This window comes from Primulina huaijiensis, chromosome 2 (assembly GCF_012295235.1).
Source record: "Primulina huaijiensis isolate GDHJ02 chromosome 2, ASM1229523v2, whole genome shotgun sequence".
NCBI lineage: Eukaryota > Viridiplantae > Streptophyta > Magnoliopsida > Lamiales > Gesneriaceae > Primulina > Primulina huaijiensis.
Window position 1 is genome coordinate 19177763 of NC_133307.1, and position 17908 is coordinate 19195670.

The 17908-nt window shown below is 33.2% G+C and overlaps 1 protein-coding gene across 1 annotated transcript; it reads right to left on the bottom strand.

Annotated features, from left to right (window-relative positions):
• Positions 1–7414: 7414 nt before the first annotated feature.
• Positions 7415–8778, bottom strand: LOC140959535 (heat stress transcription factor B-4-like). The gene is made up of 2 exons (XM_073417424.1): positions 8441–8778; positions 7415–8321 (listed from the first exon to the last, which is right to left on the bottom strand). The coding sequence occupies exons 1-2, from the start codon at positions 8690–8692 to the stop codon at positions 7461–7463; spliced, it is 1113 nt and encodes a 370-aa protein (XP_073273525.1). The 5' UTR covers positions 8693–8778; the 3' UTR covers positions 7415–7460.
• Between the last annotated feature and the right edge of the window lie 9130 nt (positions 8779–17908).

Below are 17908 nucleotides of genomic sequence, written 5' to 3' on the forward strand. Positions count from 1 at the left end.
GGCTATTGGGACTTGCTGTCTTATATTGGATAATTGTTTTATTTTAAAATTGGAAAAGACATTTTGTGTTCTTAGTTTTTCAGGAATTTAATTTCGGTTTCAAATCTTATACCACTTGGTTATTCATTTCAGTTTTTAGATAAATCAATAAATTTATTTTATAAATCAAATATTGTTGGAAATGGTACAATGATTGATAGTCTTTTCTCTATTTCTTTACAAAATAATAATACAACTATGCATGTTCAGAGAGGTATTAAAAGATGTGTTATAAATGAAGATTCCTCTATACTATGGCACAAGAGATTGTGACCCATCTCCATAGAGAGAATTAAAAAATTAGTAAATGATGGATTACTTAGTACTTTATATTTTACTGATTTTGAGATTTGTGTGGACTGCAAAGAAAGCAGACTAATAAGTCTAAAAAAGGTGTCAAGAGGAGTACATGAATATTAGAAATCATACATTCAGATATTTTTTGTCTAGATATGGACATGCAAAGTCCGAAATACTTCATCTCTTTCATTGATGATTACTCACGATATATGTATATCTACATGTTTCATAACAAAAACGAAACACTAGAAGGCTTTAAAGTTTTTAAGGCTGAAGTGAAGACGCAATGTGGAAAACAGATTACGATCATGAGAACCGATAGAGGTGGAGAATATTACGGTAGATACACTGAGAATGGACAGGCACCTAGTCCATTTGCGAAGTGTCTCCAGAAACATGGGATTGTTGCCCAATATACTACGTCTGGTTCTCCGGACCAAAATAGCGTAGCTGAGAAGAGAAACCGAACATTATTGGACATGGTGAGGAGCATGTTTAGTAGCTCCAAACTTCTTAAATCCTTGTGGACTGAAGCTCTTAAGACAGCGGTGTATATATTAAATCAAGTTCCAACTAAGGCTGTCCCAAAGACGTCATTTGAATTATTTAAAGGTTGGAAACCGAGTTTGCAACATATACGCATTTGGGGTTATCTTCAGAAATAATAGTTTACAACCCACATGAAAAGAAACTAGACCCAAGAACTATAAGTGGATATTTCATCGGATATGCAGAAAAATCCAAAAGGTACAGATTATATTGTCCATCAAACAATACTAGAATTGTGGAATCGAGAAATGCAAAATTTCTTGAGAATGACTTGATTAGTGGGAGTGATCACTTAGATGACATAGTTTTTTAGAAAGATCACATTAATTCACAACCCTCCTATTCAAATGATAGATTGGTCGTTATTCACACTCCACAAGATCAAATGGGTGTTAGACAACTGGTTACTGAAGTTCCACAAATCGCTGATGAAAATCCAGTAGATCAAGTTGTTAATGAAGAACAACAAAAAATCGTTGATCAGCCAAACAACTTAAGGATATCTACTAGAATAAGAAGATCAACTATATCTAGTGATTATGTTGTATATTTACAAGAATCGGATTTTAACATTGGAGTTGAAAATGATCCTGAAACGGTTTTATAAGCCATGAGTTGTAATGAGTCAAAATAATGGTTTAATGCTATGAAAGAAAAGATGAATTCTATGGAATTTAATGGAGTCTGGGATCTTGTTCAGTTGCCTGATGGTGTAAAAGACGCCATTGGATGTAAATGGGTCTTCAAAACAAAGAAAGACTCATTAGACAACATTGAAAGATATAAGACAAGACTCGTAGCTAAAGGATTCACTCAGCATGAAGAAATCGACTGTAAAGAGACTTTTTCTCTTATATCTAAGAAAGATTATCTCCGTATCATTCTAGCATTAGTTGCACATTTTGACTTAGATTTACAACAAATGGATGTGGAAACAACTTTTCTCAACAGAGAATTAGAGGAAGAGGTTTATATGAAACAATCTGAAGGACTCTTCTCTAGTAATGGTGAGCATTTCGTATGTAAGCTTAATAAATCTATATATAGATTGAAACAATCTTCCCGTCAATGATATTTGAAATTTCATGATGTTATATCTTCAATTGGATTCGTAGAGAACATCATGGATCAATGTATATACCAGAATGTCAGTGGGAGTAAGATTTGTTTTCTTATTCTATATGTGGATGATATATTACTTTCAACCAATGACAATGGATTGTTATATGAGGTGAAACAATTTCTCTCTAAAAACTTTGATATGAAGGATATGGGCGATGCATCTTATGTCATTGTCATTAAAATACATAGAGACCGAATTCGAGGTATTCTAGATCTGTCTCAAGAAACCTATATCAACAAAGTTTTAGAAAGATATTGGATGAAAGATTCTTCATCAAGTATAGCTCCCTTGCGAAAGGAGATAAGTTCAATTTAAGACAATGCCCAAAGAATGATCTAGAGTGAGAACAAATGAAAAACATTCATTATGCTTCTACTGTCGGAAGTTTGATGTATGCTCAGGTTTGCACTAGACCTGACATTGTATTTGTTGTTGGGATGTTGAAAAGATATTAGTGTAATCTAGGTTTAGACCATTGGAAAGCTGCAAAGAAAGTGATGAGGTACCTTCAAGGGATCAAAGATTATATGCTTATGTTCAGACGAACTGAGAATTTGGAAGTAATTGGCTACTCTGATTCAGACTACACTGACTACATTGATTCACGAAAATCCACTTCAGGATACATTTTCAAACTATCTGGTGGAGCTGTATATTGGAGAAGTGCAAAGTAGACATTGACTGCTACTTCCACTATAGAAGTTGAGTTCGTAGCTTGTTTTGAGACAACCTCACATGGTGTATGGTTGAAAAGTTTCATTTCGAGGCTTAGAATTATGGATTCTATATAGAGACCATTAAGAATATATTGTGACAATTCAGCTGTTGTTTTTATGGCTAAAAATAACAAAAGTTGTCGTCGAAACAAGCACATCGACATTAAGTATTTAGCCGTACGAGAACATGTTAAAGATAAGAAGTTACTTATCGAGCACATTAGCACTAAATTGATGATTGCATATCCTTTGACTAAAGGCATGCCACCATAAAAATTCAAGGATCATACAGAAAAAATTGGACTTGGTTCTTTTATGTAATTTTGCTATAAGAACAAATTTAATGAAACTATTATGTGATATCTTCTCATATTTTTTGTGCACATATTCATTGATTTGAGAAATATCAATAAAGTTGAACCTTGAATAAACATAAGGTTTATTCATTAAGTTATACAGATTTGAGATACATAATTCATTATAATACATGGAAGATAATACTCGCTTTTAGATGACATATCCTCATGATTCATGTGTTTTGTTTTCTCCTATAGTAAATGAGTTATCTTAGCCAAGTGGGAGAATGTAAGAAAAATGGCTCATATCAAAAGTAAAAAAAACGTGTAGGAAATGACGACGGCCATAGCCTACAATTTTGAAAAAAGGTACATGTACCGCCTCAACTTTAGAAAATTGATGCACACATGCGCCTCTTCTTTTGACTCTTGGGCTCCCGATAAACTCATCGATGGTATGAGAAATGCCTATAAATAGCGGTGATTGAGATCTCTAAACACACACCTCATAAGAACAAAATACACCATCTATATAGAGTGTGAAGTGCTTAGAAGGCATCAACCGAAAAGAAATCAGAAAACTTACAAATTCCTCGATGACTGGAGGTAACACTCGATCCGCTTCCGCATATTGATTATCATGTTCATATATATACGTAGAAACATGATTTCTAAGAAAAATTCTGACAAAGATATCCAAGAAGTATCAATTTTTGTACTTTTTTCTTTCACTCAAGTTTTTTCTCACTAGGTTTTACTATCAAGGTTTTAACGGGACACCATTTGAATCTTCATGAGGTTTCCAATCAACAATCTTTCCAAACAGAAATAATCATCTAAGAGGAAATATTACCGTATGATTTTAAAATTTTCAACTAAGATATATATTTGAATTTTACCTATCTGCATATTTGTATCATTAATTAATTGTACCTTATAGATAAAGATTCTCAATCATAAATGAAATACTTTTTAGTTTTGCTTTTTTATTCACTTTTCTCTGTATCCTATCTTCTTATTTTCTATCAAATTTATAACAAAAATCACAAAATATGTATTAGTTGATTATCTCGCCACATTCCCGACTTTAATAACAAAGTATGATAGGAGACCGACCAATCACAAAGACAACGAAACAATAAAAATGGAACTCTTAGAAACTATCGAAATAAGGAAAATAGAAAACTTTATACCTTCCATTAAAGAGAAGTCGTTGGAAAACTTTGGGTATTCGTGTATAAAGCTGTACGTATATTTTACACAAATATATAATATATATAAAAATATATATATAAACGTTGAAATTGTCAATAAAGTAAACAGATACCAAATATATTATTGTCAATAAAGTGCACTAAAAAGACTAAACAAAGAAAAAACTTAAAATTTCTGCCTTTTTCCTTTCCCAAATTTCAAAAACCTCGGCTGTTAAGCAACATTAAAACACACTCTTCTTAAAGCGTCTTTATCTCTTGATTCCCATAAATTCCACTTTCTTCNAACTTCAAATTTATCTCTTACATGTTTATATAGTATTTCATATTACTATATTTCAAGTTCTCTTAATAATGATGTCATTTGAAATCTATTATATTTTGTATTACTAATATGTAAATAAGTAACGTATATATTTAGGATTCAATCTTGCTTCATTATAAAAAAAAAAATAAGATATAAATAATTTATTTTAACCAATTAAATGACCAAAATCTAATTGATTGAAAGCCTTGAGATTTAGTATCCTTTACTCTCTTTTTTTTCCCCTTGCACGATTAATTTCTCCATCACATAAATAATTTCAACCATCCAAATTAATAAATTTTTTAAATAAGATTAGAAATTAGAATGAGTTTGTTCATCAATCTACGATGCACGTGCAACGTCGAGGTCACGTGCCATTCTCTAAATAAAAGAAGACAAGAAAATGATATATTTAGGGTTATCGTTGTTATTTAATAGTATAATATTGATGATGATGAAATGATGATACCAAATCATTGAACCAACAAGATTTAATATTTTTTTTATTTAAATTCAGTTGGGAACATTTATATTAACCAATATTTATAAGCATATCTAAAGATGAGATACAAAAAAATTGAGATTTTTATGGAATTTTTTTTGGAAACATTTAATTTACCAATATTTACATGCACATCTCTTACATATACACACATAGTATTGTCAAACGGGCCAACACATGGTGGCTAACTTGAGGCCGAACCGTCTCCTGACGGGTTGAGAAATCGTTAACACATCCCAATCTAAGGTGAGTTGCGAGTTAGGTGGGCTGGCCTGCAGGCTAACCCATAAAAAAAAACTGTATAATTAATTGAATTTGATTATTTCAAGAATAAAAATTTATATAAAAATCTTTAAAAAAATTTCTTATGATTTCATACTTTTACATGTTAACCAAAGTTATTAGCACAAAAAATTCACAATTTTTATTATATTTGAAAAAATCCTCTCAAACCATGGGATAATTTGAGCACGCCATGGGTTGGCCCTCCTAGGCCGGCGACCTCCGTAAGCTGGCCTGTGTAGGCAATTTTAAATTGATTGGCAAAACTTCAACTCAACTCACTTAAATTGGTTAACATGTATTAAGCCAATCCGACGGACCCAACCTATATTGACGACTCTATATAAGTAGCACATTCTACTATAATATCGGGAAAAAACTTTTTTGGTTTATTAACTTTTTCTATTTTGAATTTTGGTCCTCTAAGTTTTCCAAGCTTGATTTTGGTATACTAACTTTCATTTTTCAGTCTTATTTCGTCCGAGTGTTGAAGTGACACCAGGAATGTTGACGTGACATTGAAAAATACTAACGTGACACCGGAAATTATCGATATGTTTTATGTCACTCACGTCAGTAATTAAAACAAAATAGTTGAAAATTAAAAGTTAGTATACGAAACCCAAACTTAAAAAACGTAATAGACCGAAACACAAAATCGAATAAGTTTATTGACCAAAAAACTAATTTTTCCTCTAATATTTACATCACATGTCCGTTACAACACATACAAATTTTTTTTTTAATTGAGTTTTAAGAATATATATTAATATTTATGTGTGTATGTGTGTGTGTGTGTGTGTGTGTGCAGAGACTATTTGGATTGTTTTGGCAAAACTGCAATACAGCAAGTTGGAGGGGTTGAGAAAGTGTGAAAGAGAGATTGATCAGATACTTAAAAAAATCATTTTATGCTACATTTGGAGTATTTTTCTTTCTATGATGTAGTGAAAAGTTTGCTCTTTGATTATTGACGTATATGTCAACTTCCATAAAAAATATTAAGAATTTACTTGATCAAATGTTATTGAAACAAGAGAAGAAACACTACCAATTATATATCATAGACTAACTCTTAAAAAAAGGAAAAGGCAAAGGTTTTCTGTCATCAGAAGAAGTATAGAAGCCTTGACAGTAACATTTCAAGGAACAGTTTTAGTCAGTTTCTTCCTATATTTCCCTTTCATACCTACAATACAGAGATCCCACCTCATACCTTTTTTCCTCGTTACAATAATATTTTACACATTTATTTTTGTTGCCATCTCTGTGTTCGTTTCCTCCCTGCAGACTACTGTACATCAGGTCAAATGAATTAACAGAAACGAGAAAAATGGAGATCTCAACCAAATATAATCATAGCTCCATTCTGGTAATAATAATAACAGTACTAATTACGGCAATGAATATATTCTTTTGGGTAAAATTAATTTTAGATAACTAGCTAGCTGGTTACCTATCTACCTTTAATTTACTACTGCTTTAGAAGCATAGATGTATTAGATCCGATGATAATGATTAATCATATATATGTATATATATAGATTACAACCTTATTTATTGAAAATTCAAGAAACGTACGAGTAACTCTTGGAGATATGGTCATACATGTACGTATGATACATTAATGAAGAGAAGACAAATCCCAGAAGAAAAAAGAAAAAGCTCCAGCTTCAGCCTCTTAGCTCTCTCTCCCTCTTTTTTTCATGTTTGCATTAATTTGTCTGACTGAATTGTTCAGATAACAAAACCGGAAAGAGAGGCAAAAGGGCAAGGAGAAAAAGAACAGTTCTGGTCCAATTATGGAGGATAAATTAAATGCTGCAAACAGAAATAAATCTGAAAAGAAACTTAGAAAACTAAATAATTAAAGAGTAAAAAAGACACGTACGGTGTTTGAGTTTGAGGGATTTGGAAGCTGATTAATTCAATCTAAACAAAAACCAACCTGGATCAACGGCTGGGGAAATATACACAACACGTACGCACAAAGGGATATGTATTTTTTGATGATAACTTCTAGTTCTAACAGATGGGCTAAACAAAGACTAAAACATAGAAAATATTAAAGAGAGAACATAAGATGGACAAAATCTTGAGATTTAGCACTAATCTTAAATGGGTCAAATGAGTTAACATGGAGGCATGAGATTCAATCCTAAATCATCTTTTTCGAGAACCAGTCTGGCCTTGTTTGTCTCCATCGAAGAACTGTATTCTGGGTGCAATCTTTTCTTGGAATGCAGCGGCACGCCGAAAAGTTTTGTTCTACTGTGTTCATTTTCGGCGTGAATGGTCACATCGGGTTGAGAAATCTTGCTTGGAGGAGAAGAGGAGTTGATGTTAATGGATCCCAAATATGCATTACCTTGGTGGGCGTTTAATGCCATTTGGCTGTATCCAATGAGCTGATTCAGTGGCTTTTGCAGCATTGATGAGCCGCCGCCATTGAAGGGATTCGTTGCAGAAGAAGATTTTGCTGAGTTGTTGAGGAAAAATGAGGAATGATAGGAGTTGCTTGGAGCCACTGGTTTCACATGGTTCTGCACAAAATATATAATATCGTTGTATAATTTTCTCATGTGGGTTAGCTCAGATACAAGCACGGTGTTGTTTCTTCTGAGCCTCTCATTGTCTTCAGAAAGTGCAATAAACGAGCTGCCGCTGTTGTACAAGGGGTTGCCGTCGCAGGTCGCGACGTTGGTCACGGCGGAGCCGCTACAATTTGGGGAGGCGACTGGCGGGGAGTCACACCAAGTGTTTGGTTGCTGTTCATCGGAGTCCGGTGGCGATATGCTATCTCGGCTAGAGTAGGGGAAGAAACTCGGGCCATTGATGGAATGGTGGCCAAAAGATGGGTGGTGGTGGTTGAGGGACACTTGCGGCGGCTGAGACGTCTTCCTCCGGTGGATCTCACACAACAAATGCTTCTCACCTTTCTTGAAATACTCATTCGCAAACTCCCATCTGTCTGGTACAATCTTCCGAAAACCCTAGTTTCATCATCATTTCACCAGGATTCACAAGGAAAAAAAAAAAAGAAAAAAGAAACCCAAATCAGAAAATCATCATTTCATGCACAGATCATAAATCCCACAAAACACAAACTCACATAGGTGTTGAGCTGACGAACGAAGCTGGAGAAATTGTTGTGCTTGAAATAGTTAGGTAGAAGATCTCTAGCAAACTCCGGCGGACGCCAGACGACAAAAGTTGAATCATCTTCACCACCCCAAGAAACAATGTGATCCGTGTTCGGATCATCAACGAGCTGATAAGTTTTTGTCAAAAATGGAGCCGGGACCGATTTGTGAGAATCTAAGGATAAGAGAATCCCTTCACAGTTATCCAGCATCAAGTCCATGGAAAATCCAAGAAAATAAGCCAAACTTTCTTGAAAAATAATATATTCTATGAGAATGAGGGTTTCGAATTTGAAGTGAGAGTGAAGTAAATTTGTATATAAATTCTTTTTTTTTTGGGTTCTCATAAAAAAAAAATTATACTACTTAATTACCAAGAAAACCTCGGGTATGTAGTGAGAGAGGAATATGTGTCTGTATGTCTAGAACTGTGAAATAAGGGCATTTCTAGACAAACCCGTGACATATATTTTCTTGCCTTCTTTCTTGCTTATTTATTTATTACTAAAAATTTTGTAAGATGATATCTTTAATCAATTTTTTGAGATAGATCTTCTGTTTGAGTCATTCTTAAAAATTATTATTTTTTATTATAATAAATATAGACGTAATTGACTCGTTTCATGAACAGAGATTCGGTATTACATAAAACCTCTCTCATATTTATTTTATAATATAGTTTCATGTGTACTCTAATGGAGGTGGGGGTAATATTCTATTTCTTATTGATTTATTTATATTTATATTTTTGAGGAAAATCTTATATTATTATTTTTTGGGAGGTTTAATTTGTCTTTCATGTTTTGAACACTGAGATGCTGTTTTGCTGGACTGTACTGCACATGTGGCCATTGGGCAGTGTTGTGTAACTGGATTAATTTGGCTTATTCTATGCTTTCTTCTGCAAATAAATAAAATTTTCTTTCATTATATCCAAGAAGAAAGGTTAAGGCATCATTAAGTAATAATTTCACATAATAATGAAATGTTGAAAGCAATAAATCTTCCACTCTCTTTTAATTAGATTCACTCCATATATCATGAATGCCAGTAGAAAAACAAACTCGTGTGAGACGGTCTCACGGGTCGTATTTTGGGAGACAGATATCTTATTTAGGTTATTCATTAAAAAATATTATTTTTTATGCTAAGAGTATTACTTTTTAATCATCCACTCTCTTTTAATTAGATTCACTCCATAGATCATGAATGCCTATGAATGCCCGTAGAAAAAAAACTTGTGTGAGACGGTCTCACGGGTCGTATTTTGTGAGACAGATATCTTATTTAGATCATCCATTAAAAAATATTATTTTTTATGCTAAAAGTATTACTTTTTATTGTGAATATCGGTAAAATTGACTCGTCTCACAGATAAAAATTCGTGAAACCGTCTCACAAGAAACCTACTCTATGATTCAATAACTATCCAAAATTATATTTTATATTCATTCAAATAAATGAAGAGAGATGTGTGCTCTCTAATACGGATATTTTTGTTATTTTATTAAAAATCTAGTATGAAAATTAACTACTTGTTTATCAAACATTCTACTTTAAAAATATTTCAGTTTAATTTTTAAATATTATCCAATTTTGATTTTTTTCAGTTTAATTTTCAAATATTATCCAATTTTGATTTTTTTATGATCTATAAACATAATCACTTATACAAAAAATAAAGATTTGATCTATTTCAAATTTACTTTATATTAATTTGATCGTTTTTAATGAATTTAAAATACATCTAAATTGAAAGTTAATTGAAATCCAATTTTGAAACTTTAATTTTATCAAATAAAACCTTTTCCACTCAAAATTCCATCTCTCCTAATGAAATTTTAATATAGAAATAATTAAATAAATGGAAGACGAAGAATTAATAAAAGAAAGAAAGAGATCGGATCTCTCTCAATTTGTTAATGATACCAAACAACACACACAACGACACGCACATTTGGAATCCCAATGTAAAATTTCTGTTTCCGATTCTTCCACTTCTCTTTCATAATTTCATTTCTTTTCTTTTCTTTTCTCGTGTGCATTATATATATGTGAAGAGTACTATTACAATATAAACTACATCATTATTCTTATTATTATACATTAACATATTTATGTAAGTAATACCCCCAAAAAGATTATTATAAGCTATTTTGAACCAAAATATTAAAATTAATTTTTACATATGAACCTATTTGGATGCTAATGAGTTAGGTTGTTGGGTACATGAGTCTGACGATATGCGTGTCTATCTGCTGGTACTGTATCATATCCCTTAGATATCAATATTATGTTTTCCATAATGTCAGCTCTATCCCTAACAGAGACGGTATTACCCGTTAAGATATGACATTATTTTACGACCCACCTAGCCAACCAGATCAAACGGCACAACGTCAGCATCTATATGCACCAGAACTTTCCAAGAAGTCACTCATCTCAGTACTACTCAATAATGCATTAGATCATAACATAAGAGTGACTCGATTCAAAGATTGAATCGTCAAATCACTCGTCCGAAGATCAGAGGACTATAAAGTCAAAGCTAACTAAAGGCAGATCAATTCACTTCATAAGAGAAGAAGAATGGAAGAATAATATATAATCACAATAAAACATAAAAAAAAAAAAAAAAAATTGAAGGTTAGCTGCTCAGAGCAACACAAGAGAAGCTTCCTGATAGCTTGCTGAACTTGTGAAATGGCTTGTGATCTCATAATCTATCAGAAGAAAGAAGGGATTAGCATAACACGAAGGAAATTTTCACTAAGTTGTATTCAAATATATAGTTAACCAATAGTCATATTTTCATATCTGGTTAGGAGCATTAGGGATGCAAGGACAAGTCGTACAAGAGCATTAATGGAACAAAGGTAGATCATACAATGTAGATATCGATGAATCTTGACCGTTGAACTCTTGAGTTCTATAAATAAATTGACGGAAAGAATTTCAAATATAAGATAGGAAAAGGGCATAAAAGAGCCACAAGCAGAAAGAGAGAGGCAGAGAGTGGATATTCTCGAACAACTAGACATGATAGGGAGCTAGTTTCAGAATTCAAAAATTCATTCATTTCAAACCACGCTCCAGCCAATGGTTCCGATCCAACAAATTCATCAAACACTTAGAATATCCTAAGAGTGGACTTTTGTAAACAAGTCAAAAATCATCTGGTAAACCTCACAAGTTTTTGTTGTATTATCTCACTTCTAAATCGTCATGTTATGTGATTTTAACGTCTAGTTTGAGAGTGTTGTAAATCTTCATGCTCTGTGATCAAGACATGCACTTGTTAACCTAGAGATTTGATGGATCAGTTCTAACATCTGCGAATGTGCTTCAAACACAATATTCTCAATGAGCTTCAATAGCTCGTGTTCTAAGAATGTAAACACCGATGAATCAAATCGAGTTTGATTTTAAATCAAACGAAAAATACTCGAAATAATCATTCGTTAAGAAAACTGACTGATTTGAAAGTCTTTTAGTTTGTGTGAACTGAATAACTAAAATAAAGGGCATCAGTTCGAGCTTATATCAGTTCAGTTATGGAAAGAACTGAACTAATCAAATCAGTTTGAAAACGAAAGTTAAACAGTTACGTACACAAGATATGTTTATGGATGTTCGGAGACTTCAACTGCTCCTACGTTACCCCTTCTACTATCTCGGATTGGATCCACTAGAAGAGTTTGATTTATACAATGCTTTGTACAAACCCACTCAACTTAGGACTTACTCTACTGCCTAGCCAACACTTGTTTAACGTCTATGTGTTAAAGACTATATACACAAGTTTAATGTCTTTGTGCAAGACTCACTCAGCTTATCAATAAGCTTAACTCTCTATATATGTGAGTGATGGTGTGTGTGCGTGTGTGTGAGAAATGATATATGAATACAACACGAAAATATTCTCACACACTGAGAGAAGAATGCTTTTAAACTATGCTGATAACACTTTGAAGTGTTCCCTTAAATCTGGGCTGATTGCTTCTGTAAGCTGATATGCATTATGCGTGCCCTTCTTCTTCTCTCTTTTTCACACATTTGTATTTTCACGCTCTTGTAAATTAATGATCTTGGTCTTGTATTTATAGATGCAATAAGACCGTACACGAAGATCATTAAATATGTTCGTTGCAATTTGAATCCATTCCTCGAAATATGTTTGTACTTTCGGACAACCATTCTGGAACGTTTTGGCTTTAAGCTCTGCTGCAACGTCTATTATTGTCCTTTGACTGGACAAAAGCTTTTCCTTTATGCGCACAGCTGGATTCCATTTGAATAAGCTTGTCGTGTTCTTCAAACCGATTGATTACTAACTGATGTTCTGAACTGGTCAGTTGAACTGATCTTGAAATTGTTTGGTGAAATCAGTTGGCTCGTCAGCTGAACTGATTTCGCTGCATCAGTTGAACTAGTTAGCTGGGCTCTTCATCAATTGAGCTCTTCATCAGCTGGCCGGGTTTCTGAAGGTCTTCTGCTGAACTACCTGTCAGCTGGACAATCAGTTAAACTGGTCTTGATATATCAGTTGAACTGGTTCAGTTTGGGTAATCAGTCGGCGCTTTCAGTTTGCGTCTTGATATCTTCAGTTTTGGCTCGATAACTGATCAGTTTGAATCCTGATTAGTTTCAGCTTCTGTGCACTAAGGCAAATTTATTAGAAACAAAATAACAAGTTTTGTCAACATCAAAATCAAGATTGTGAACATGAAATGTTCCAACAATCTTCTATTTTTTTATGATCACAAAACTTGAGCAATTAAAACGATTTTAAAAATCTTGAAATTTAAACTGATTCTCCTTATAGGACCGAGCATTTGCCGTTTTACCAAAAACTATAGCTGGTAGTAATGGTGTAACTCAAATATTTTAAGCCGCACAGCAGCTCAAGCACTACAGTTTGATCGTTCTACCAAACAGAGACAATTATTGCACCCAACAATCTCATTCCTAATAATTGCCCAACTAACGTATATATTATTATTGGAGCCTATAAATACAACATCTTGAAGATCAAACAAGTTCTTTTGAAGAGGATTCAAAGCATGGGCAGTTAACATGAAGAAATCTGCTAGTTGAGAGCACAAGCCCTTATGTGAAGATACAATTGATATGTATACTTTAAAGGATAAATTCTTCACACACAATCACTCACACATATACAAGAGAGTTGAACTTCAAAATTTAGTTGAGTGAGTCTTCATACAAAGAAATTAAAGATTTTGTTTGTAGTCTTGGTATAAGAGACATTAAACATTATGGGGACTGTGAGGTTGCAGCCTACAATTGAAAAAGTGCTAGGAGGTTCAATTAGGCAAGAGATAAGTCTTAAGTTGAAATGGGTTTGTACAAGATGTTGTATGAATAAAAGTCTTCTAGTGGATCCTTCCCAAGAGGAAGAAGATGTGACGTAGGAGTTGTTAATCTCCGAACATCAATAAACAAATTTGTGTCTATTTATGTATTGCATTTATTTATCATTTCCACTGTTTTTAAAGATACATTGTTGAAGCATTTTATGTGTTCTTCAAATACCAAAATATTACATGCCAAGTGTTGGATAAAATGCTTCAACCAAAATATTTTTACTCATTCAACTTGCACGTATTTTTAAATGCTTTATAAAATGTTTAATCAGTTTCTACGAATGATTATTTTTAGTGTCTTCCGCTTGGTTTGAAAACCAAACTCGATTTAATTCATCGGTGTTCAATATTTCAAGAACCGAGCTATTGTAGCTCAACGATGGGCCCCCTAATCGATCCAGCAAGTGGTATTAAAGCGGGTTGCTCTTGAAAGAACATTTAAACTGATTTTGATGTTTAAAATTTCAGATTTTTTAAACATATATATGCAAAACTGAATTTTCGTGCAGCTTGCAGCGACCGTAGGAAAAATGACATATCTCCTTGCTTGAGTGTCCAAATGACAAACCGCTTTTTATGTTGCAAATTAGACTCATAGAGGATTACAAAGGTATAAAATTTGCAGCTTATTTATGCCCGAGAAAAAGCAGTTTATTCGTTGAACACACAGCATATGTGCTGCGGCAGAAATGAGTCATGGAGAAAATTGGTTAGCTACTCCTCTAGTTTTATATATTTCAAACTTTAAAAAATATAGGGGGATAACTCATTATAATTTTAATGGATAGATAATTTTTAAATATTGAGGGGAAGAAAATTTTGCGCTTAAAATGTTTTGAAAATATGATCACAAGAAGGGGGAGAAATATGTTAGTTGAATCGATTATTTATCCAAATTTTGTGATCATCAAAAAGGGGAAGATTGTTGGAACATTTCATGTTCGCAATCTTGATTTTGATGTTAACAAAACTTGTTAATATATTTCTAACATATTTACTCAAGTGTGAAGTAATTAACACAAGAAACAAACTGAAACTGAATTCTGCACAAACTGAATTTCTGGCAAGCTTCAATATTTTGATAATATCTCTCAAATGGATGATTCAAATGACAATCCGCTAGCTTGATTAATTAGAAAACTCAATTTGAAACAAGTCGTATTTCACGTCAGTTGGGTAAAATCGGATGTTATATAGGTCAAACCATTCACTGAATGTAACCTTATCCAAGGTTTTGTACAGAATATCTTTAGCCACATTATACATGTTAGCTTTCCTCTTATCTTCAGTTGTCCACTTTTCTCTTGGTTTTTCGATGCGATGAGGAGCTCCTTCAGTTATGACAAATGCTATATTTGTTTTTAATATTTTCAATGGTCCGTCAGTTATGACATACCACATGTCATCATCTTGTGCAGCTAAGTGAGAATGCATTCTGATCTTTCAGTCATCAAAGGATTTTATTGAAAGAAGACATGGTAATCAGATTGTAAAGATAGAAAGTATTCAGAAACAAGATTGATTCAAGCTCTGATACCATTTTTTTGATTGATTAGGGGGATCATCGTTGAGTTACAATAGTTCGGTTATTGAAATATTGAACACCGATGAATTAAATCGAGTTTGGTTTTCAAACCAAGCGGAAGACACTCAAAATAATCCTTCGTAGAAATCGATTAAATATTTTGTAAAGCATTTAAAATATATGCAAGTTGAATGATTAAAAAAAATTTGGTTTAAGCATTTTATCAAACACTTGGTATGCAATATTTTGGTATTTAAATAACACATAAAATGTTTCAGCAATGCATCTTTAAAAATAGTGGAAATGATAAATAAATGCAATAAACAAATAGACACAAATTTTTTTATGGATGTTCGGAGATTGACAACTCCTACGTCACCCCTTCTTCCCCTTGGGAATAATCTACTAGAAGACTTTGATTTATACAACACCTTGTACAAACCCATTTCAACTTAGGACTTATCTCTTGCCTAATTGAAACTCCTATCACACTCTCGATTGTAGGCCGCAACCTCACAATCCGCATAATGTTTAACGTCTCTTATGCCAAGACTACAAACACAATCTTTAATGTCTTTGTGTAAAGACTCACTCAACTAAACTTTGAAGTTCAACTCTCTTGTATTTGTGTGAGTGATTGTGTGTGAGGAATTTATCCTTTAAAGTGTACATCTCAAATGTATCATCACATAAGGGCTTGTGCTCTCAACTAGCATATTTTTTCATGCTAAATGCTCATGCTTTGAATCCTTTTCAAAAGCATTTGTTTGATCTTCAAGACATTGTATTTATAGGTCCCAACAATGATATATACGTTAGACACAAAAATGTGACCGTGTAGAAAATTTCTGTACTATTTCTGAAATTTCAACTGTCAAATTCGTCTTACTGGACATTTTCTCGAGCTTAAACTGGTCGTTCAGCGGTTGGTCAACGGTTCAAACTTGTCAGTGGTTGAAAACTGATCAGCGGTTGAAACTTGTCAGCTGTTGAAAACTGGTCAGCAGTTGAAACTGGTCAGTGGTTCAATATGGTCAGCCGTTCAACAACTTAATCTGGTCAGCAGTTTAAAACATTTCAGCAGTTGAAACTGGTCAGCATTTCAACCGCAGCTCAACCGTTGTGCTATACAAAATCAGTCGTTTCATTGCCATTTATCAGTATCTTAATCTTTGATTCAGACTTTTACTTCTAAAAATGATTTGTAGATCATCGTCTTATCTTTTCAACACATACTGAATCATTTCATTCCAATAAATGAGCTGAGAGATATGGCCAAAATACTAAAGCTGCTTATACCCAACTGATTGTTGTTTTTGTGCAATCATTTTGACCATTCAGTGAATGGTTTGACCTAGATAACATTCGATTTTGCCCAACTGACGTGAAATACAACTTGTTCCAAATTGGTTTTTCTGATCAGTTAGATTGGTAGATTGTCATTTGAATCATCCATTTGATAGATATCATCAAAACACCAAAACTTGCCAAAAATTTAGTTTGTGTAGAATTCAGTTTCAGTTTACTTCTTATGTTAATAACTTCACACTTGAGTAATATGTTAGGAACACAATAACAAGTTTTGTTAACATCAAAATCAAGATTGCGAATATGAAATGTTCCAACAATCTCCCCCTTTTTTGTGATTACAAAATTTGGATAAACAATCGATTCAACTAACATATTTATTATAATCGGTCGGGTGAGTGAAAGTGTTTAGAAAGAGGGTTGAATAAACACTTTACGATTTTCGAGTCTTTTCGAAAGAGTGAATCAGTTTAGTGATAAACTGAATTCGATAATCTTGTTGTCAAGGTCGATCAGTTAACTTTAAAGTGCGGAAACAAACTGAAGGAAAGATTGAATACTTGAAAATAAAGAACACCAATATTTATGAATGTTCGGAGACTTCAACTGCTCCTACGTCACTCCTTCTACCACCTCGGGTAGGATCCACTAGAAGACTTTGATTTATACGATGCTTTGTAAAAACCCACTCACTTAGGACTTACTTTACTGCCTAATTGAACTCCTAGCCTAGACTGAAAACAACATCTTTCAGCCAATACTTGTTTAACGTCTATGTATTAAAGGCTACATACACAATTTTAATGTCTTTGTGCAAGACTCACTCAGCTTATCAATATGCTTAACTCTTTGTATTTGTGAGTGATGGTGTGTGTGCATGTGTATGAGAATTGTTATATGAATACAACACGAAAGTGTTCTCACACACTGAGAGAAAAATGATTTAAACTAAGCTGATAACACTTTGAAGTGTTTCTTTAAATCTGGGCTGATTGCTTCTGAAAGCTGATATGCATTATGCGTGCCCTTCTTCTTCTCTATTTTTCACACATTTGTATTTTCACGCTCTTGTATATTGATGATCTTTGTCTTGTATTTATAAAGGCAATAAGACCGTACACGAAGACTCATCAAATATATTCGTTGCAATTTGAATATGTTCCTCGAAATATGTATGTACTTTCCGACAGCCATTCTGGAACGTTTTGGCTTTAAGCTCT